Source organism: Ostrinia nubilalis, chromosome 18, assembly GCF_963855985.1.
Source record: "Ostrinia nubilalis chromosome 18, ilOstNubi1.1, whole genome shotgun sequence".
NCBI lineage: Eukaryota > Metazoa > Arthropoda > Insecta > Lepidoptera > Crambidae > Ostrinia > Ostrinia nubilalis.
This window is the reverse complement of record NC_087105.1, coordinates 7973171-7996865: the sequence shown is the minus strand read 5'-3', so window position 1 is coordinate 7996865 and position 23695 is coordinate 7973171. Positions and strand designations below refer to the sequence as shown.

Here is a 23695-nt window from a genome sequence, read left to right as displayed (position 1 = left end):
TCATAATAAAGGCAGATTGTGCAGGATAAAAAACAATAAAAAAACATACACAATATTGCACATTGCACATAAGAGCTATTCAACGATTCTGTTTGTTTTTTATTTTTCAAAATATTATGTGCAGAATCTGAAAATTTTCTTGAAATAACAAGTTCAAATTACAATTATTATTATCTAACAACCTTATTTGCACCTATCTATTTCAAGCAACATTCAGAAAATGATTATTTCAAATCGGAATCCAAATCCTTTAACCTATCGAATAACTTTGGAGGATTCCAGGAAAAACCTTTCAATTCAAAGTTGTTGGCCCTCGCAGGGTCGTCGGTCGTGTTTGACCTGAATATAAGTGTCAAACTTATCAATTGCATGTCGAATCCGAGTTTCGAGTCCAAGTTACGTTTGTTGCTTAGCAGACTAATTTATCCAAACTTGTCCGAAGGATACTTTATGGATAGAGGAACCACAGTATGACTGTTTACAGATTCACTTCTATGATCATGCTCATTTGACCTCATTCTCGTCACTTAGTACGTGGAGTTGAAGTCTAAAATTGGATCTATCGAAGGATCTGTCATTTGTGTCTCAGGAACGATCTCATCTTATATTCTTTTCTTCATTTTCATCTAGACATCTTCTGAAAAAAAAAGTAGGTTTAAGTATGTTTTATCCGTTGTCTGTTGTCTAGTATCCATTGCATTACAAGCTTTGCTCAGTAGTGTAAAAATGTCCAATGATATTTATTTAATACTAGCGGCCGCCCGCGACTTCGTACGCGTGGATCCCCTTTTAATCCCTTCATCTATCTTACGCGGTTTAGATTGTTTCATACAAATGTTTTTTCCCGCTAACTCCCGTGTCCGTGGGAATTTTGCAATATCCTGTTGTAACTAAGCTTTAAGTTTACTAAGATACCTGCGTGCCAAATTTCAAGCGTCTCACTTAAGCGGTTTAGATTTTTCATACAAAAGGATTTTCCCGCTTAGTCCCGTTCCCGTGGGAATTCCTAAGTATACTATAACCTGCCCAGGAGTATGAAGAATCATTGTACTAAGTTTCGTTAAAATCCGTCTAGTAGTTTTTGTTTCTATAAGGAACATACAGACGGACAGACAGACAGACAGACAGACAGACAAAAATTTTACTGATTGCATTTTTGGCATCAGTATCCATCACTAATCACCCTCTGATAGTTATTTTGAAGATATATTTCATGTACAGAATTGACCTCTCTACAGATTTATTATAAGTATAGATTTATCGACCCCCATTGCTTCGATATGACTTATTCCAGTCAACATAACATATTCGACGTTATACGCCTATAATTCACCTTCAATATTAAATTACCAACTACTCTCGAAGGCTTAAAGGAAAATGTTTGTACTTATACGAAAATTGGCCGAAAACACTTGAAGTTCAACTCGCCCGTTGCTCATAACGGCATTATTAAGCGGCTCGAAGTTTCAAGAGCGATTTTATAATAAATTACCCGAATTAGCATTTGAAATTCATATATGCTGAGATATATGAACGCATTTGATTACTAAGCGCTCTTAAAATTTAGTACTTCAGCAAAGCGTATAAGTTTTTGACGCTTATTACGCGTAATATCATTAGGCGTGTTCACGTCGATAATATTGTTGTAAAATCCCTAAGAATTCTTGCACAAAGATTGCAACTTTTTAGGATTTTAGCTCGAGATGTCAAACTGGTCATTGACTGGTAGGCAACGCTATTTCGCTCGCACTCGAGTATTATTCTTTACATTTAGCAAGCGGCAAATTAAGAGGATGCAAATAATTCGTACTTTACCTATCTAGATTTAGAGTTATTACTTGACCAATTGACCATAGCCCCAGGTGACGATGGTCTTCTACGTATATCGACAATGCACCGATGTCGTACATAAAAGATGTTTTATAGCCTACTAGCTGACCCGGCGAACTTTGTTCCGCCTTAATGGCAATAAATAAGCAGACTTTTTTTTATTTCGAACGGGATAAAAAGTATCCTATGTCCTAATCCTGGCTCTAAACTACCTCCCTGACAATTTTCAGCTAAATCGGTTCAGCCGTTCTTGAGTTATAAGTGGTGTAACTAACACGACTTTCTTTTATACAGTGTGTCCGGCCATGTAGTGATCAAACTTTAAGGGCGTAATCTATGGACAATTTTATCGGTGAAAATACTTCAAATTTGGGGCCTGACCCATTTCTCGAAAAATTACATCGATTTAAGTTTTTAATTTAAATCGCACGCGACATGCGAAAATGCACTGCCTGAAAGAATCACACAACCTATTCCGATTACTATGGAAACCGCTGGGAAGGGGTATCTTTGTTCAACAATTACGTCGAAACTAATAGACGTAGACTAATAAATTTACATTCGTTTTGTAGAATAGCTCAAATACTAATAATACAATGCAAATAAAACATACCTTAACGACCTGGTTTTTCTTGTGTTGGAAAATAACTGAAAAAGAAGTGAATAAAGTCATGTTTTTTTCTAATTAAATCCATTCTTACTCCCTTAAAATGTATGAAACTTGTATCTGTTTTCTACTTCTGCTGATAGATAATTTTATTGGCTATCGCATGATATAAAATGTTTGCTTATTAGTGTTAAGCTACCCACGCTTTCACTTGTTTTTGAAGGAAGAGGTAAAAACTAAAAATTAAAAACTTAAATCCTCGTAATTTTGCGAGAAATGGGTCAAGCCCCAAATTTGAAGTATTTTCATCGATAAAATTGTCCATAGATTACGCCCTTAAAGTTTGATCACTACAAGCCCGGACACACTGTATAGATCTAGCTTTCCGCCCGCGGCTTCGCCCGCGTGGAATTTTGTCTGTGACAGAAAAACTTTATCGCGCGCGTCCCTGTCTCAAAAACCGGGATAAAAACTATCCTATATCCTTTCCCGGGACTTAAACTATCTCAATGACAAATTTCATCAAAATCGGTTCAGTGGTTTAGGCGTGAAAGCGACGCAGGCAGGCAGACAGAGTTACTTTCGCAAAATATGTGTATTTTTATTTATAAATTATTTTTCTCCAACAGGTCGTCCAGCACCAACAGTGATGTGGCTCATAAACGGGACCCCAGCGTCCCAGTACATCGGTGAGAAGACTGACACCCACGTCGTGGTCAACCGGCTGGAGTTGCCACACGTGAAAAGAAGCCATTTGAACACTACCTTCAAGTGTAGAGCCTCAAACACTAATCTAGTCAGCCCGCAGGAGAAGACTGTTAGGCTGGAAATGAATTGTGAGTATTTTTCGTGGTCAAAAAATGTTAGAAGAGTAAGAGAGTACACCGAGCTGTTTGTGTAAATTTTTAATTGCTAAGTGATGTTAAGAATACTGAGACAGTTCAATCTCGTGATCTCAGTGATTTCATAAAAGGAGAATAGAACCACTCCCACTCTTCCTGTGGATGGTGGCATAAGACTAAGCCTAGGCGCAGACCACCAACTTTTAATTGGCCAATAGTTGGGCCTGATTCTAATTTGTATGAAGAATCGGCCGATACCAAATCGATGTAATGTGCGCTCTTTCATACATATCCATACTGATTAACAGCTCGACCCAACTATCGGCCAACTAAAAGTCAGTGGTCTGCGTCTAGGCTTGACAAATACATGGCCTCTTCAACTCAGTCTGGTCGGTGTGCTTGGAGGCCAAATCCTTCATTTGCCATTCATGCCTCTGCAGTGGACACTATATGACCTGATGATGATGATGTTTACAAAGTTGACAGCTACTCTATGTGCCCTTTTTCAATTTTTTCGTTCGTTCGTTTCAGCCAAATGACGTCCAGTTCTGGACAAAGGCTTCCCCCAATGTTTTCCACAATGAACGGTCCTGCGCTGCCCGCTCCAATTTTTTACTGACCTAAAATGTTTGTTACAGTAAGACCAACCCTAGTAGAAATATTAAACAAACCAGCAACACTATCTTCAGAGAGGTACATCAGCCTCACGTGCGTCTCCGAAGGCAGTAGACCACCAGCTCAGCTCACGTGGTACAAAGAAAACAGAAAATTTAAGAGGGGAAAGGTGAGTGGAATATTAAATCTTAATTAAAAAGCGTTATTGTAGAAAATTAACTATTTTTGGAAATAACTAGAGTTGTTTTTCTTTAAGACTAAATCTGGGAAGGGAAACAAAATTATTTTCTTACTTTAAGCTTTCGCGGTTTATGAAAAGTTTTTTCTCCAGAAATAGTAATTATGAAAATCTCATCATCATCATCATCATCATCATCAACAGCCCTTTACAGTCCACTGCTGGACTATGAGCCTCCTCCACTATAGTGGAGGGTTTTGCCATAATCTCCACGCTAGGCAGGCGGGTTGGAGATCGCAGTTTAAAAGATTGATGTTTTTCAGAGAGCGCTGCTGCCCATTCTCTGTTTGATGTGTAGTCCCTAAGTCGCCTCTTACGACACCCGCGGGAAGCGTAGGGGTTGGTGACAAATGTATTCTACTCTGCCGTCACCACACGGCTTATCTCTAAAATCGGCTAAAATCTCATCTCATTAAAAATGTGGGTAGAGCTCTAGAGATTGGATTTGTTAAGAAATCAAGACTAAATTACAAGTGGTTTTGAACCGCAACTGGGAAGGATTCATTTCTATTCCATGAAAAATATTTTGATGATTTTGTTAAACCAAGATGAGGTAAAGGGTGTTTACAAATGGATCCAATGATGAACCAAGACGGAATCAAAATCAAACATGCACACTTGATTGGCCATGACTGATATTAATATTTATATCTATCACCAATATCTCGATTAAAAAATTTGATAAACATTTTTTCCCAGAACTGTTCTGTGCACACCTAACATTGATACTTTATCATAACAAAATACTTACTTCTAGATAACCGAAAGCATGAACGAGACGTGGGTGAGCAGCAACCTCCAGTTCATGCCTCTGCCGGAGGACGACGGCGTGCAAGTCAAGTGCCAAGCCGACAACAGCGCGCTGCCCGGGCAGAGCATTGAGGATGCCTTCAAGCTGGACGTTGTGTGTGAGTGACATTTCTATGCTATTTTGGGAACTATGGTGTGTAACCTTTTGTTAAGTAATTGTGAAATTGAGTCTCAAAAGTAAGTTGGTAGTAGATAAGAAATATTAAGCATGTTTTTAGTTATACATCATTGTCATAAAATCCTACACATGTTCACAGCTGCCTGTCATCTTGATTTTCAACAAGAACTTCGTCTAAAACTTTTTAACTAACTAGTGTATTACTGTTATTTTCTTCAGATATTGCGAATTCATTACAGTTTTATCAACCTAATCTGTTATACGCCGCTCAGTTGCCATTTACAACTATTTAAAAGTAGGCCATGAAAATGGCAAAAACTTGTTAGAAAGTTTGTAAAATCTAACAATACTTTTCACAATATTAAATTAGGTGGCGTCTCGTACGCGTACGCACGTGCTGAGCGACTGCTCAAGTGGCAATGATAATTAAGCTTAACGGCGTTACAGATGTGCCAACTGGTTGAACCGCGCTCCTTTATTGCCTATTCCGTCGCAATATTCGTTTGGAGAATGGTCCTGCGAATTAAGAAGTAAGGCTAATTGTAACGCCGCGGGCGCTCGCGAGACGGAACTCGGGATTTGTTTAAGTTCCGTGAATGAGGTTAAATAAGCGTATATTTGAGACGGTTGTGTTTAGGCACAAAACGGTTCAGAAATGTTCAAGACGGATGGCATATTTAATTATTAATGTTTGCGCACCCAATGGTGGTTAACGCATTGTTAAAATTAAATATTTAATCAGATGAACTGGAAAAACTGTCAATGACACTAACATAACACAATTTCACCAAAGCGCAGTTATTTTAAAAGTAACAAAAGTAGTTTGAAGTAACAAAAATAGCTTTCTGAAGAAGTCAATGAACATTCCACCAAAAAAGTATTCCTGAAGAAGCTCGACGTTCTTGGTTTTCATAAGAAAATTAAATGTCAGTAAAACAATTTAGACGGCAATTTTAACTCTAGTAATACCAAAATATGCGCAACGAAATTCGTTACACAAGCAAAATGTGTTTAGGGAAGCAATATGGCGTTGGTTTTCAAAGAGCAAACAAAAAGTGGGAATCTGCAGAATCTGAGTCGGCTGAAATGTCAGTGCTTCGCTGGAAGTGTTTACGGCAAATAAAGCCGCAGTTACACTTAAAAGAAATCAACTGTTTTTCTCTTAACTTTCGGGAAAATTTTAACAAGGAAAATCGAATCTCTACAATATTTTCTGCTTTTGTAATCATAAAAAATGGATTCATGAAAATTATTTTTACATTCGTTTCTTTTCCATTTGGTTTTTCTTATTAAAACTTTATGTAATTCATTTTTTTCGCAAATCCTTTTGTGTGAGTAAACTTTAGTTTTATTTTTCCTCATTCTACTGATTTTATAATATTGATATTAATTTAATTAGGACTTTATTACCTGAGTGAAGGAGCTAGTATTAGAGTTTACGACTCATCTCATAATGGATGAAGCTGTAATTTAATTTTAATAATAAGATTCCGGAGCACTTAGTTATTAGGAGGACAGACTGACAATTAGTGAATTTTCTTTTATATTTTTCTGGTAATATGTTTTTATGCAACGTATTACAATACGCGATACATCGCGTAGTGTAGGTTTCTCAATATAATATTTTTGTATGAGTGTTCTGCTTGAGCCTAGTTTATTATGCTCTTATTCTGTTTATAAACGATCTCGTTTTGTGTATGTGTAGGCTTATTTATTTCCCAGACAAGTTACAGGTGAATCAGCTCAAGGTGACTCCTCTGATATACACACAATGTTATAAACGCCCAAAGATACAAAATTTTCAACGATAGGCGATGTATTAACGTCATACCTACCTGCAGACTAATAAATATATTGATGAAATATTTTTTCTCTACAAAAATTGCAGAAGCTCTGTAATGTTGCAGGCTGAAAATCTATATATATAAAAATGAAACCCGTTTTCCGTTGTCACGACATAACATGAAAACGGCTTGACCGATTTGGCTGATTTTTTTTTGTAGTTTTCTAATACTCTGTACAAGGTTTTTACGGAAAAAAATATAAAGAAAATCTCTACGCTAAGGCGGTACGAAGTTCGCCGGGTCAGCTAGTTATTTTATAAAAATATCTACTGTCACCAATGTAATCGCTTCATGTGCAATAGTTTGTGCAAGACATGCCAAATATATATTTCTTAAACATATTATATTTCAGAAACATTAATAACTATTATTAATTTGAATAAATAAAATAAATAATATTTATTCAAATTAATAACAGTTATTAATTTAATGTTTCTGCTCATCTTGTGGAGACCGGCTCTAAGATCAGCGCTCTTTGTTACGCCGCACCACTAACGTCTCGCGGAATGGCGCGCGAAAGCAAAACATAAACCCGCTCTGTATGCTTAATTAAAATGCGTGCTGTTAAATTGAATTTACGTCCTAATTGAAATTGTTATGTTTATTTAAAACTGTTTGCCACTCAAAAACAGTCAGTTGAGCGAATACCCGCGAGATAATATAATTTGAATAAAATAACTCCAATAGAAATTTGAAGCATTTGGAGCTGGAATCGTTTTGTTTGAAATATTGGGAATTGCTGTTACATTTTCAAATCGCTGATGCCCGACAAATATACCGTGTATTTGAAAACGAATTTAAAAAATTAATTCTCAGTAAAACTAAATAAAAGGTACCCCTTTTTTGTGTTGAATATTCTTTCATAGTAGGTATTATAACGATAAAAGCTTAAATAAAAAGAAAAATTCCCTATTTGAAACAAGTGACTTATCTGTCCAGTAAACTATTCTTTGGCTATTTGTAACATACCAGAATGTACAGTCCACCCGGTAAATACAAGCATTGGTGATTCAACTATATTTTCACTTCTACCCGCGTCACCCCGCTTCTAAGCACCACGTACCACGTGATACTGCGGAGTATCTACGTGTGGTCCTCACACGTACACCATAAAGAACCGACTAAGTGCAAGGCAAGCCGGATTCACGCAATGTGGGTTCCGCACGGTTTGTATTGAAAGAAAATTATCGATTTATAGTAGTGTTCTGAATAGTAACATCAGTACCTAAGCTATGGCAAAAATGTAATTAAAATTATTGTTCTGATTGATTTAGCAAGTCAAACTAAATTTTAAATAACTTGAAAAAATTCAACTGCCTAAGGCGAGAATCGAACTCACGACCTACCTTTTGTCTTTGAGATGCAACTATTAACACTAAACATTTTAATAACTATAATTTTGCAAGGTTTGTACTTTGCATTAATAGCAAATATATAAAGACTTTATTGCACACACAACACTGTTCCGTAAAAAAGGCGAGCTTAATGCCATACGTCATTCTCTACCAGCTGACCTTGAGCAAAACAGAGATATCTGTCAAATCAATCAAATCTGTTTTGTTTGAAAACATAAAACGCCCTTGTATCAGGTAGGTACTACTTTACCTATCTCTATATCTTCAGCTCTACGCCCTTATGGGCCGTATAGAAAACTGATCATAAGTTGGGGTTCTTAAAATAAAAAGATTTCTCAAGTTATGGAACCCTAAAAACGGACTCGTGCCCAAGTTCGCCTGAAACTTGCCAGTGACAGTTTGTCCACGACCGAATTCCAAACTAATTCCGTATAATTTGGCCGCGCTGGTCGCACACCTCTACCTGTAGTTTGGTTTTACTTGAGGGAAACGGTTGTTTGAAGTCTTGGAATTCTGTACAAAAATAATACTTGCTGTGTATACTAAGGATTGAATAGAAATAGATGTTTTAAGAGCAAACAGAAATTCTACTAGACATTACGTTTATTAGAAAAAAGAAATAAACCATAAGAAAAAGGAAAATAAATAAAAAACGCCTTGACGCTAATTTTCAGCATGAGGTCCTTGGGTCCCTTGGTTGTGTAAGTGAAAAAAGAAGTAATAATAACTTATTCATCGGACTTATTTCAAGCTTTCTTAATTTGGGACTAAAGAGAGGCGCCACTAGTGTAAAATGTCCAAGGATAAAAAAAAATCAGGCTAGACAATCATTGACAAAATGCGGGCAAATATTAATATGTAGTGAAAATTGTATAAGCTTTGTTTATTATTTAACTAATTAATGAAAATTGCTTGCATAAAAAGTGTGAGTTAAGGCATACTACCTCGCGTTACCAGATTAAAAATATGCAAATTTGATAATTGTGAGCTGGTGTAATAAAAATGGTTTGTTTGTTAACGTTTAGTTATAAAATATTATATTTCACACTGTTAAAATAATTATACGAGTATACTATTTTTATTCAATTACGTTAGAGAAAAAAACTCCGACGGCAAAAAATTAAACTATCGCCTTAAATAATACTTTAGTAAAGGCAAGTCTAACTTTAAAACATGCCTGAAGCTGAGCTAAACAAGATGAGCTGAGCTCAAATAATCCGTGGAACGTAAACTGTCAGAATCTGGGAGTTCTGGTTGCTACAAACTTAACCGACAATGTAAGAAGGTAGAAATAGTCAACAGTATAACAGCTACCAACCGAGCAATATGAAAGTCATTGGGGAAGGCCTATGTTCAGCAGTGGACGTACTGTGACTGAAATGATGATGATGATAATATTTGGCAAATCATTTTTATAACAAAATAACACCTCTAAAATCTGCTTAATGCATTCAGTTTGTGTGCCTACCTTATTATTTAGAAAATATGGTTTACTAGCTAACTAAGTTTGTCAGTGTGTCACAGATCGTCATAAATTATAGCCTATAAGTACCTATGTTATTCTGGGTTATAAACAATGATACTGTAAAGTTTCATCAAAATCAGTTCAGTAGTTTTTGCGTGAAAGAGTGATAAATATCCAGACATCCATACAAACTTTTGCATTTATAATATTAGTAGGATGGTAATTTAACAAAGGGAAACAAAGGTTTGAATTAAATGCAAAAGACTATGGTTTTCTGTGTCTCCCGAGTCCCGACTGTATACCTTTTACAATTTATGAAATTTTGGTAATATCTCCTTGTATAATAAGCTCTAGATTTGAAGTTGGACCTTACATAATGACAGTAACAGAACATATCTTAGGAAATGGGTCACATATTAAAGATGGCCGCCGTACCTAATATATTGTACGTGGCACAGAACACAAAGAGCCAAGGGTCAGGACGGAAACCTTAGACGGAATTTGGACCCTAAATCACGGACCTTGAAATGGATACTTGTCAAATAAACCTAATATCGTCCATTTGCGACGACACTGTGATATATCAAAAACAGTGGTTTTACAGAAATCGACTTTTTAACTTTTGAATGACCATAACTCTTAAAATAAGATTAGGATTACCTAATTGTGTATGAAACGTTTAAAGATTAACTATAAATGAATTTAAATATTTATAGTAAGACATAACTTTGCATCTAAATTAATGAAATTATAGCGATTGAAAAAAAAAGAGACAACTTATCACGTTGTTCTAGTAAAAAATAATATTTTGAAGATGGTAAGTTCAGTTGTCACGTTGTAGATGATATAAAAAATATATTTATATAAGTCATTATTTAGATAAAACGTTGATCTTGAAAATTTTTTTTTTATTTTAATAACATTACAATCAGTAAAAATGAGGTAATTATTGGAAAAGGCGAATATTTCCCTTTGCCATGTTAAATTTCACTTATAAATTATTATCTAAGTAGACAGACAGTTGTATACATACAATATTTAAGTTCACATTAAGTTTCCTTTTCTAAAAACTAATACTTATCAAAATAAACGAGAAACTCTCAAAAGTAAAACCTCGTAAACTACTACAAAAAAAACGCAGTAAGAGAAACTGTATTAAGTATGTATGTATGCAGAAAAAAAATTGTAGGTACCTACTAGGTTAGTAAATAAATGTTTTTTAACAGACTAGTTATGACAATTTAAGGCGATTACATGGCCGAACGACCTTGAGCATTAGAGCGAGACAACGCGCCTCCCACCGCGCGCCCGCGCTTCTGCCCGATATCAAAGAGCGCTCAGAATACAGATGCGAAGCGCTGCCAATTCTAACATAACTGCCTACGGGAATGTCGACTCGATTTTAATTTACGCAGATCGAAAAGAATTGCGATGCTTGTTTTGTGTTTCAAAACAGAATAAAAAAAAACATATTTTACAGAATAATAATAATTCTCGTCAGCATAATTTTCAAACTGAAACAAAATTGAAATATAATGATTATATATCAATTAGTAGGGTGCATCGTTGAACAGTGAACCGGCCTTTTTTCTAAATGCTCTAATTAGCTGGAAAATGAAGCTAGAAATGTCATTATGGTCTTATCAGTCAGGTAATTTAATAAGGTTTCTAATTTTTAGGCTTAAAATTAGCCTCAGCAATAAAAAGGTAACTTAAATTAGGTTTTTAAAAAAAATGAAATTTGGCTCACTGTGTACTACGGGTAGTTTTCACTGAACCACCCATATTTCAACAGTGAACCATAAAGTTAATTACGAGTAAAAATTATGATTTTGGAAAATAAACAACATAATTTTAGATAATCAGCTTTTATTTTTACAACACAAAAATCAAATAGAAATAAAAATGATTATTTCAACAAACAGTCTTCATAAAAAATCACAGAATCCAAAAATAACAACGAAACTCACACAAAACCCAAATGAAAAGAAAAATGCTTCTTTTAACAAAAATAACTAAACATTGTCTAATAAAGCCTTTAAGTAATCAATAATCAACCTTTTTGGTGGTAAACAAGCAGTCTTCATTTATAAAATCACAGAAAACAAAAATAACACAAGACACAATTGAAAAGAAAAATCCTTCTTTAAACAAAAATAACTGAAAATTGCCTCTTAAAGCCTTTAGGTAATCAATCAACCGTTTGGTGGTTAAATAAAAAAACAGTCAACCGGTTCACTGTGTACTTTGAAAACCTGGTTCACTGTTCAAAACATACACTATTCAACTTATGAGTTCACAAACAATAAGAAGTACGCGGAATGGTCATCACGGAATGTGCTCATTATACAGATAAAACTACAATAATTTTGATACCAAATAGATTTCGTACTTAATATAAATAGCAAAATATACAAAAATCGTAAAGCATAACTAAAAAAACTATCTTTTGTCGTCGAGAAACAAAGAATTCGCAGCCACACTTCACACCTTAGCCACAGTCGCCGGCGCACTACGGGAGAGGGGAAGGGCATCCACGAGACACGAAGTGACTCGTTCGGTGGAACTGGCAACGTCATACTTTTTGAAATATGGCGGTGGTTCAGCGTATCTGGTTGGTTCACTGTTCGACTACCCACCCTACATCATTATACTTCAATAAATACCTTAACTGTATGAAAAATAAACAGTTATTTCCTCCTGTAAAGTTTGCTCAAAGGGACATAAGCAGTTTGAAAGTTAGGCTGACGATATTCGTGTGTCTTAGTGGGCTTCTAAACAGTTTTTAAGTGTGTTTATGAGTACCTACCTAAATGTAAATGTCTGTCTGAGCAGGTATTAAAATATTTTTGATCATTGAATACAATTTTAGATTTTACTTTCTCTGTTATTATTTTTTGTTATTATAATCCTGATAGTTATGATGAAATATGAGATTTTATTAAATTTTCGCGTTCTATTTCAACTAAAATAAATAAACATGGATTGAGCGATATTTTATATGAGTTACATGTCAAGTACGAATACGAATACTGTGTGTCGAAGCAACGCCACTACAGTGTAACAATGACAATATTAGGGTAGTTTAAAATATTTAAGCCCACCCGAACGGACGATTCCGCCAGCTGCCAGTCTGCTTGTGATCACGGCAGCCGAAAAATAAAGCCGCGTACAAAAAATACTTTTTTTTCTATGCGGTTATTATTTTTGATTTGATTTTGAAATAAATCATAAAAGAGCAATAAAAAGCAGTATTCTATATCAGAAAATATGGCGATGTTTGAAGAAACTGTCTATGGATAATTTTTGTATTATTTTCCCATTTTCATCACTAAGTCAAAGTCAAAGTCAAAGTCAATCATTTTCATCACTAAACTTTGAATTTTTGTCGAAATCCAATATCTAATTAGGTACTACAAGTGATATTTAGTTATTATCGTTGGAAGGAAGAGATAATTAGAGCTAGAAATGTTTTTAAATGATCTTAAAAACAATCCACTAACACATTCCATTTTTTAAATCAATTTCTAAGTTAAGTTTTTTATCGTGTTTTGTACTTTTGTTAAACTTTGGCTGGCTTTTTATCTGGATATAAAATGTTTTTATTAGACTAAAGACATAATTATTGGATATTTATACCGAATAAAAAAATAGGTTTAGGTAAAATTTCAGAAAATAATAAATACCTAAATCATAAATATCAATAAAAAAGTAGCTCATTAGGGTCAAATGGGCGAACTTGTATTCAATATGACCTTACTTACGAAGTTTGTCTAACATTCTACCAAACACCTGTATATTTTATATTATCAGGGATAGAAATAGGTGGTACCTATTTACCTAACCTTATTCGCGACGAGACGATTGAGCTAGATGAATCGAAAATTCCCTAGGAGTAATTCCGATTTTTTGTGGGGACGAATGAGATAAAAAAACTCATACCTACCAAAACCAATGGACCAACGGGGTACCTTGTAAATTACCAATCGAAACGTAAAATGCACAAAAGTGATGTGATTGTTTCCAAGAAATTAATAAAATACATTTTTGCTAATTACACAATTTAAATAATCCTTTGTAGGTATTTTTTGTTGTCTTGTGATTTCCTTTACATGTGCGTTGTTTTATTATTATTACCTACTAATACATAAGAAAAAAATATATCTCGTATCGAAGTGCATATTAATCTAGAATAAATAGATATAATCAGACAAGAAAAAATAGATTTAGCATCTTGTGTACCTATGTATTTAAATTATTTTAAAATGTTTATATTAATGCCTATACTTATTTAAAATGACGTACTCAGATCACTAATTCAGCCGCCGAACTACTATGAGTATACCGAGTGTACCATCTGCGCTATAAATTCTTTATAGAAAAACAAAGGAGCGGAGCGGGCCGACATGCGACACAGCCTCCCCGTGCGATCGCTAGTGAAAGACTGAGCTCCCGCATTCGCGCGGCCCGCGCGTGGTAATTACAGGGTATTTTGAATGTATGACACGTAATACATGATTTTTGAAAAAAAATGAACAACAATTTTTTAGACCATAAAATTTTCTATCATTTGGTGAAAGAATCATTAAAATCGCTTCAGCAGTTTAGGAGTAGTAGGAAATTTCTTTGGTGAAATTAGAAGAAAGTTAAGATTTTTTTTTGTCAAAACTAATAGTTGTAACGAAAAAAACGAACAACAATTTTTTAGTTTAAGATATTATACATCTCACACATATTTTTTTTTCTTGTTTGGATCATCCATTTAGGAGGAGTAGCGATTCAAAGAGAGGTCTATTTTGCAGTTTTGCCTCACCTATCGCCTTAATCCTAAAACTATCAACGCAAAAATCGCCGTCTCCGGCGCATAAAATGGCAAAAAAGCGACATTTTGGTACATTTTAGGGTCTTTTAATTTTTATACTTATTTAAAATTAAATTTATAAAAGATATTTAAATAATGTATTAATAGTGAAAAATAACAACCACTATTATTTTATAAATAATATAGCCATTTTATTGGCGTAGTTTTTCTGCAATAGTTATACCTATTGCAATGTTATTATAAAAACAATGTTGCGCCCGCCAAAGTAAATTTGGGCAAGATGCGATAAAATTCCATCAATTGCTGATGATTTGTAATTATATTAAAACATTAAAATACCTTTTTTTGCAGAAAGCAAAACATAGCCAATACAGCTAAGTAACATTGAATAATTACATAATAATAAATAAATAAATATCTGGGGTCATCCAACGCATTGCTATTCTAGCATACTTCTACTAATAGATAATTTTGTTAGCTATCGTCTTAGATTAAGCTAATCTAAGGCTATTGTATGATAATCTATCTTCTATACTATAATAAATCTGTAGAGAGGTCAATTCTGTACATGAAATATATTTTCAAAATAACTATCAGGGGGTGATTAGTGATCGATACTGATGGCAAAAATGCAATCAGTAAAATTTTTGTCTGTCTGTCTGTCTTTCTGTCTGTCTGTCTGTCTGTCTGTCTGTCTGTCCGTCTGTATGTTCCTTATAGAAACCAAAACTACTCGACGGATTTTAACGAAACTTGGTACAATTATTCTTCATACTCCTGGGCAGGTTATAGTATACTTAGGAATTCCCACGGGAACAGGAATTAGCTGGAAAATCCTTTTGTATGAAAAATCTAAACCGCTTAAGTTAGACGCTTGAAATTTGATAAGTAGGTACCTTAGTAAACTTAAAGCTTAGTTACAACAGGATATTGCAAAATTCCCACGGGAACGGGAGTTAGCGGGAAAAAACGTTTGTATGAAAAATCTAAACCGCGTAAGATAGATGAAGGGGGTAAAACGGGATCCACGCGTACGAAGTCGCGGGCGGCCGCTAGTATAAAATATTTTTCTTGTTGTGTCTGTAAAAACAGACAGTCGTATAAGTATGTTTTATTTGCACTGTATTTCTAGTATTTGAACTATTCTTCAAAACGAATGTATGTTTATCAGTCTATATCTACTCATATTAGTTCCGACGTTATTGTAGCTCAAAGAGACCCTTTCACAGCGCTCGCATAGCGCTGTTAGTCATGTTGTCGGATTAGGTTGTGGAATTCCTTCAGGCAGTGCATCGCCACAAATGTTAACCTTTGCTTTTTTGCATTGCTAGTCCCCATCTGTAATGATATCTGGAGTTTAGTATTACTGTTTAGCGTATACAACGTGACAAGTAGATATACCATTCAATTTCAATAACATGTATTCTGCAATAACAGAACATCAACAAATGACCTACAACATATTTCCAATATAGGAAAAATTTTCATCATCTACAACGTTACTAGTTAAGATGTCCCGATGATACTTCGATTTTCTTACAAGAATAACGTGACATATAAATAATTTATCTTTTACTTTGCTTTTTGTTTTAGAAGAACACTGTGATAAGTATGACGTGCCACATTGTCGAATAAAATAAAAATATTTTAAAAACTTACCTTTGTCATCAATACCGCGGTATCCTCGAGATGTCACGTTTTTCTTAAAAACGAAGAGCACCTCACATCTCAAAGCGCAGGTGGCAACTGAACTGTCACAGTGTCGAAGCCAACTAGATCGCCGAACGAGCCAGCGCTATAACGTAATATTTTGTCTCTTTCTCTCATAGTATTGTTATTTTTGGAGTAACAAATACCCTGTTTTTGGAGATAAAAGAACGCAAAATCGCGGTTCAGAATTTCGGTAAAACAAAAAATCGTATATGTCGAGATGTCACAGTGTCGTCGCAAATGGGCGATATATCGAGACGATTCAAAATGGAGTAGAATATGCTAATTACTTACCCCCTTACTAATCAAACTTACACGCTCGTTGATCAGTGTTTTAAAGTGACGTTTAGTATGGAAATGTCATTTTAAAACAGTGATCAACAACCGTGTAACTTTTTATTAGTAAGGGGGCTAGTATGCAATAAATGATTTTGATTTTGATTTTGATTTAGTGTTTTGTTTAAATTCTTAATAATAATTAATTAGCAATCTAAACTCAGATCAAAAATAATTATGAATGTGACAATAGTTAATTGTTATACTTAGACCTTGAAAGTTTATATTATTAGGTACAGTCTTTTGTTTCAATAATAATAAAAAATATACCTGGGCATTTATTTTAAATAGGTAGGTATGTACACACGGCTACACTGTTAACTATCCATTTCCGTTTTTGCTCTCGCTCTCATCAAATGATGATTCTTTGCGACAGAACAAGACGACATGACAGGCAATGGATAATAATAATAAAATAATAAAAATATTTATTTTCTTCACAATGGGCTTACAATTTGTTGTTGTTGAGACAATATTTGACAAGATATTAGGTACACACGACAGCACATAGGAAAGATACGATAGTTTGTCATTCTGTGATATATTATTTGCTAGTGTGCTAATCGGTGCTTTGGCCTGGCATATCATATACCCGTATTGTGAAGACTGGTGCCTGAAGTAGGTTCTGAAAGAGCCTGTATTACAGGTCACCAGGGACTCACACACGGCATAATTACATTTGTGGCCTGTAGTGGATACTACTTATATCATTGTTACACTAAAAGTAGGAAGGTAATTTTATAATACTAGTCTATAAGTAAACAATTTCCAGAGTTAAGCTAAAGTGTATGTGTGTTTGTTGGGTGAGAGTGATGTGTTAGGTGTGTGTGTGTGTGTGTGTGTGTGTGTGTGTGTGTGTGTGTGTGTGTGTGTGTGTGTGTGTGCGTGTGTGTGTGTGTGTGTTGAGTGTGAGAGAGCGCCTTTATGGGAGAGCGTAAGAGGGAGACACCCACGTGACTAGGCCAAAGGACAGTAACAATAATGAGTCAAGAGAGGAGACCAATTTTCGTCCACAAGCAAATATAAATCCTACTAATATTATAAATGCGAAAGTTTGGATGTCCGGATGGATGTATGTTTGTTACTCTTTCACGCAAAAACCACTGAACGGATCCTGACGTATCTATTCAGAGTTACCGCTTATAACCAGAATAACATATAGGCCACAATGTAAGACGATCCATGACAAAATAAATTTCACGCGGGCGACACCGCGGGCAAAAGCCAGTATAAATAAATAGAAATTATAAAAGCGAAATACTACCATTAAATTAATTATTACAAAATACGGGTATAAATATGGGAAGTATGTATTCCGATCGGTCAAATTAAAATTAAAATGATGTTGAATGACCACTGGATGCTAGATATTTGCAACAGTTAGTAACCCTTCAGTATCTTCGTATTCTAAGGTTTTTAAAAAAGCTGTGACTAATTGCTTGCAGTGGAATCTCAATAGTGGGTATATATTTAATTTGGTGTTGAGTTTATTATATAGGTATGGACCAAGGAAATGAAATAGATGAAGGGAGCGACTGGTGTGGCAGCGAAGGGGTGTAGGATAGTTAACACTGTTGCCGATGGTACTTATAACAAATTGACACGTTATTTGTACTAACAAAGTTTCATCAATCGAAACCTCTAAAAATGTTATAAACGCATTCCGTTCCTCGCAAAAATGTATCAAAAGGTAAAAAATGCATGGCACAGTTTAGAATAGTCACAACATCCCGTGACGGTTTTAACAGCGGAGGATATTTGAGCCAAAAAACAAAGCTTTGTATCTGACATTCACTGAACTAGAAATACGCGAACGTACGCGGTATAAAGTTGTACTTTCTGTAGGCATAGGCTATGTACTACAGAAAGTACAACTAATACTGCGTACTAGATCTAGTCAAACAATTTACTTCAAATTAAAATGGCTCAATTTTAATAAAAATATTTAATAAAGAAATACAATTTTATATAACATGATATGAATAAATTAGCGAAGGCGAAACTAACGATGTATTGTTATAATATTTGCTACGTTTAACGTAAAGTTTAGGTATAAAATTATTATGGCTTTTGTAATTTATTTTATAAATTCTATCCAGTGAAGACTTAGACCCTAGAGGCATGAATAATCCTATTAGTTCTTAATTTACAAAACCGTTAATTACTAAAAACAGTGTCAGAAGCATTAACGTATCTTCAAAGAAAGTTATTAATAAGGGCGATAACCCTAAAAGTTGAAAAAAATGAGTTTTTTAACTTTGTTCCAAACTTCAATTATTTTTCTACACACCGTATGACAATATAGAGGCATTTGGTATCTAATCGCGCTTATAAAGTAAAAATTTTAAAGACCAGACTTTGGTAAAGGGCAAACTTGAACCACCCTCTTAGTAGAGTCAGTGTCAGATAAGTTCGTGACACCCAAAGTGGCCAAAAAGTTGACTACACAATCTTATTCCAATTGTAACAAAGTCGTGATCCGAACTTTTTGGCTTTTTGTTGGTACTTAACTGGTGTTTTTGAACAAAGTTTGACATATTTTTGTCGTTTCATAGTTAAAGTAAGATGGTGTCCAGGCTAACTGTTCAACTTTTAATTTGCGGTTTTTCAAAACAAATCGTAATCTTTGGTACTCAACTTTGATTAATCTGTCAACGGGGTATAAAAAGTTAAATTATAAAGATTTTTCCTCAAGCTATAAGGCTTAGAAAGGAATTTAATTGATGCCTAAGATTTGAAGGATCAAAATGTTTTTTCACTTCTTTGTTAAAAAAAAATTAACTATCGGTACTCACCTGTGCTTTTAGTGCCTTCCAATATTATGCCTTCTATTAATCAAAATTATTTAAAACTAAAACTTTTTCCTACGGTTTCCACCGTGAAATGTCTGAAAAATATTTAATCGCGCACTTATCCTCATTCCAAAAACCGGCAAAAAACTATGTAATAACTTGCTCTGAGTTTAAAATTCTCTCTATTCCAAACTTTATCTCGACAGATAAACCAAGTTGACATTCGCGTTTATAGTAAAATTACTTACGTACGTACGTATATTTAAGAATCACCCACATTATTTCTGCACTAGAAATTCTTATCCAAATACCTACCTTACCAACGTCTAAACAAATTCAGAATCACCCAGACGCGCCTATCAGGAATCCGTCAAAAGCATAAAGGCAAAGTCAACAAAGCACCGCCGCCGTAGATCTGAAAATCCAGATCTCCTATTGTGCCTAAAGCGGATCGTTAAAATATGCGTTCAAAATCCCGATTCTCATGGCGCTCGCTTTTTTCGCTCTCCATGGAAATTTCGCTTAAGGCTACAACGCGGCGTACGTAATTAAAACCTTGTTAGTGTTGGTTAGTCCACACAACATGGACAGTTAACATCCGTGGAGGACAGGCCAAAAACTAATTCTGACTAGAGTACGTTGAGGGGCTCGTATCCGTATAGGGAGGGCTTGCATGCCAAGAGTGTTATCGATATGACTCTAGATTTGCTAATAAATTATTAACTTATATTTGTGTTGTAACTAAATTAAGAATGAAACATAATTCCTTACATCATTAGGTCGTTTAACAATTTTAAAGAATCCTAATTTAGGCATCGCTAACATTTATAAAAGAGAGGTAAAAAGAAAAGAAAAAGACGAAGTTCTCCATGAAATCCGTATGTCGTAATCATTTATCCATTTTGTCAATCAACCGTTCCGTCAATAAAATTACACTGATGTTTTATCAGATTGCCGTTAACCTAATCAACTATGTCGATAAATCACAACACTCACTCTTCGCCGGTTCGCAAAACGTCCTCGGAGTCATTAAACTGGGCCTAATCAATAATGCATTTTTGCAGATTAATCACATTTTATCGATAAAATTTTGTCGATAAATCACAACACTCACTCTACGCCGGTTCGCAAAACGTCCTCGGAGGGATTAAACTGGGCTTAGAGGACGTTTACATTCTAATACCCGAATACAGCTTTTATGCGTCACAGCTAATATGCTGCGACATACTGATAATACGACAGTTATAAAAATCTAGCTATGATTTATATTAAAAATTGTTGAGAAACTCGAACAGAAATTTCGAGCACCATTTTCTACAGTTCACATTGAGAATGTTAATAATATTTAGATAGAAGTTATTAATATTAATAAAATTCAAGTTTTATAGACCGCTTCTTTCATGTTTTATAGACCGGTAGTTTAGAACTCAAAAAGAAAGAAAAGATAAATTAAAATCAAGATCTTAAATTTTAGGTTTTCTCAATTTTATTTGTTACAGTTAGACCTACACCTACACTGTTTTGAATAATGTACGAGCATGTTGCTAACTTGACGCCGTCCTTGCTAAAATTCTATGAACTTAATAACAAAAGTTACGGACTGAAATATTCATAATACTAAGATATTTAGAAGGCTTGTATAAAAGTAATTTGTCTACAAAGCCTATGTGCTCTTAGAGTGTTTGATGTTTTCCTACTTTATTGTATTATGCTTCATGAGAAAAGAAAAAATATTATATCCGATTAAGCAGAATCTAATGGAAAGCTAAATTGGAAGCTTAGCTTACCGGAAATTACAATCTACAGCTTAGATAAAAATGGTTTCTCTAACAAAATAAATTAGGTACGAGGTTTTGCATATTATTTTTTGAATAGAAAAAACTTTATTTTCAATTCAAATAAATTTTGCTCAGTTATTTCGCATCTCCAATCACGTACTGACATAATTTATTATTTTTACCTTTCTTACTCAAGTCTATTCGAGAAGTATAGATACTTTCGTTTTTATTGAAAACTAATAACATTTCCCTGCCTATCATTTACTATTCTCTTCCTTTATCTGAAAGATATTCCTATCTCACTATAACTTTATCATGTTCTATTAACGCTTTTTTTTGTAGGATACACATTACAATGAATAGGTGGCATCTTTCTAATAAATACTTATAATTTCAACTTCAATATTGACTGTTCTAAAGACCAACATAAGTCTGCATATTATTTCCTATTTTTCAACAGCACTCATTAATTACTTCCCATCGTATTTGTCAAATTAATGTCTTGCAAAATACACAATTAACAATCCAGTTATTGGGTGAAACCAATCGGCCATAATTCATCACGGCTTACGAACGAAACAGCAGAAAAGGCACCGGCATTATACTCGCATAACTCATTCAGCTCACAAAGCGCAGGCTCTTAATAATGGATTAAATGAAAATTGTATTAGAATGTTCATTAAGTCATCAAAACTTAGCCGTTTCCACTTCCTATTACACAGTTATTATGCCAAGTTACTAGACGAAATTTCCCTTTAAGCTTTCACAGAATTGCTATATTAATCACCGTTCAGAATTGAAACGCTTAATAATTCTTTGTGTTTAACTTCGAACTGATTAATTTAAGAAAAAACATGCCATCAAAAGTTTAACGTGAACTCGATGTCGTTAAACAAGTTGAAGCAAAAAGAGAAAATATAGCCTTGATTCGAATTAGGCCGTTAAATGTTGATTTATTCGGTCCGCTTCGCTCCGTAAACATTTTTAAGTAGGCGCTTAGTGTTTTGAGTCATCGGGTGATTATTAGGATTACTTGAATTCGAGGGGTTATTCAGGTGCTCACTTATCTACGACCAGGAACGGGGGTTGAGGTTTTATTACCCATTAAAGACCTATAACGTCGCCTGCGAGACCGTCTCCGAATAAACATTTACGATTCCGCCGTTTAAAATGTTGCCAAAACGATTCGCGCCGGGAGCGTTGGAATTCCCCCAGTTCTAAATGCGTTATGGTTCGCTGAGCAGAAGTAAATAGAATTTATTTATATTTGGAAATTAATTTCCTTTCGTAATAGAGTCAGAGTTTCTTGCGCTTTCGGAAAAATGACCGGCCGTACTGCTTAGCTTTGTGCGCCTCCTCAACCGCGAACGGAGAAATTAAAATAGCAATGGACCGGTTCAGGGCGGAAATTGGACATTTATTTTGTTATGCCAAGTTAATAATTGCTCCCGTTTTTTATGCAATTTAACTTGCAAATCTGTTTGGCTATCCACGAAAACGGTTTCGCAATCTGCGTGAAAATTGAAATGGAGAGGTGGTTCTCATTGAATTTAAGGCTGAGCTAAAACTAGTACTGTATTTACAAGCTATAAAGGTCTAGCTCTTGTATCCATCAAAGAGTAAAACTGATCACAGATACTGGTAGGTAGGTACTATACTGTGAACCTATATGATTCCAGATATAAAAAAACGCCCAGGCCCCTAACCAAAGCAAGTAACATTCGTGATGGCGTTCACGGAGCGAAATACCTACAGACGTAGCGAAGCGATTACGAAATTGAACCTATCACGAATGTGACTATGTTTAAAGGATATACTGATCATCATACGATTACTCCCAGTGAGATTTGAATTTTTGAAATCTAAATCACACGACCATCTCACTTTGAAACCTTACACTTTTAGCTAAACTTCTATTTTAAAAGAAACAACAACAGACTTCTTACCCGCTGAAAGCTGGTCTGCTTCTAAATAACGGGGAATCAGCTCATACCAAATCAGTGTAATGTTCACACTCTCATACATTTCTATACCGATTAAAAGCCCGACCAATCTATCGGCTGATAAAAAAATCTAAAACTAAACAACTATTAACATACCAGTATATTCCAGATCCGCCGGTGGTGTCACTGTCCCTCGGCAGCACGCTCAACCCCCACGACATCAAGGAGGGCGATGACGTGTACTTCGAGTGCTCGGTCCGCGCCAACCCCAGGGAACACCGCATCTCCTGGTACCATAACGTGAGTTGCATTCCTGAATCACCAATCTAGACATAGATCAGTGAGAGCAGTTTCCTACGGGACATAGCAATTTTAAAAGTAAACTTTGTAACTTCGAACCTGTGTGCTTGCCATGAGTTTACGTTAGGTGTACTCGCTAGCGAATAAGTCAAAAAAATCTATGAAAATGTTATTCCTTGAAAGTAGCTGCTACGGGCGCTGCACAATATGTCACCTACAATTAATGTCATTTTTTTACGTAGTCGCTACTGACCACACCTAACGTAAACTCATGGTAAGCACACTGTTTC

At 34.9% G+C, this 23695-nt stretch overlaps 1 protein-coding gene across 1 annotated transcript in view; it reads left to right on the top strand.

The window, feature by feature from the left end:
* Positions 1-23695, top strand: part of LOC135080809 (uncharacterized) — a 158094-nt gene that overhangs the window by 111290 nt on the left and 23109 nt on the right. The window contains exons 6-9 of the mRNA XM_063975531.1: positions 3067-3273; positions 3918-4063; positions 4890-5040; positions 23275-23405. Of these exons, the coding sequence (XP_063831601.1) occupies positions 3067-3273; positions 3918-4063; positions 4890-5040; positions 23275-23405 (635 nt within the window). The remainder of the gene's footprint in view (positions 1-3066; positions 3274-3917; positions 4064-4889; positions 5041-23274; positions 23406-23695) is intronic.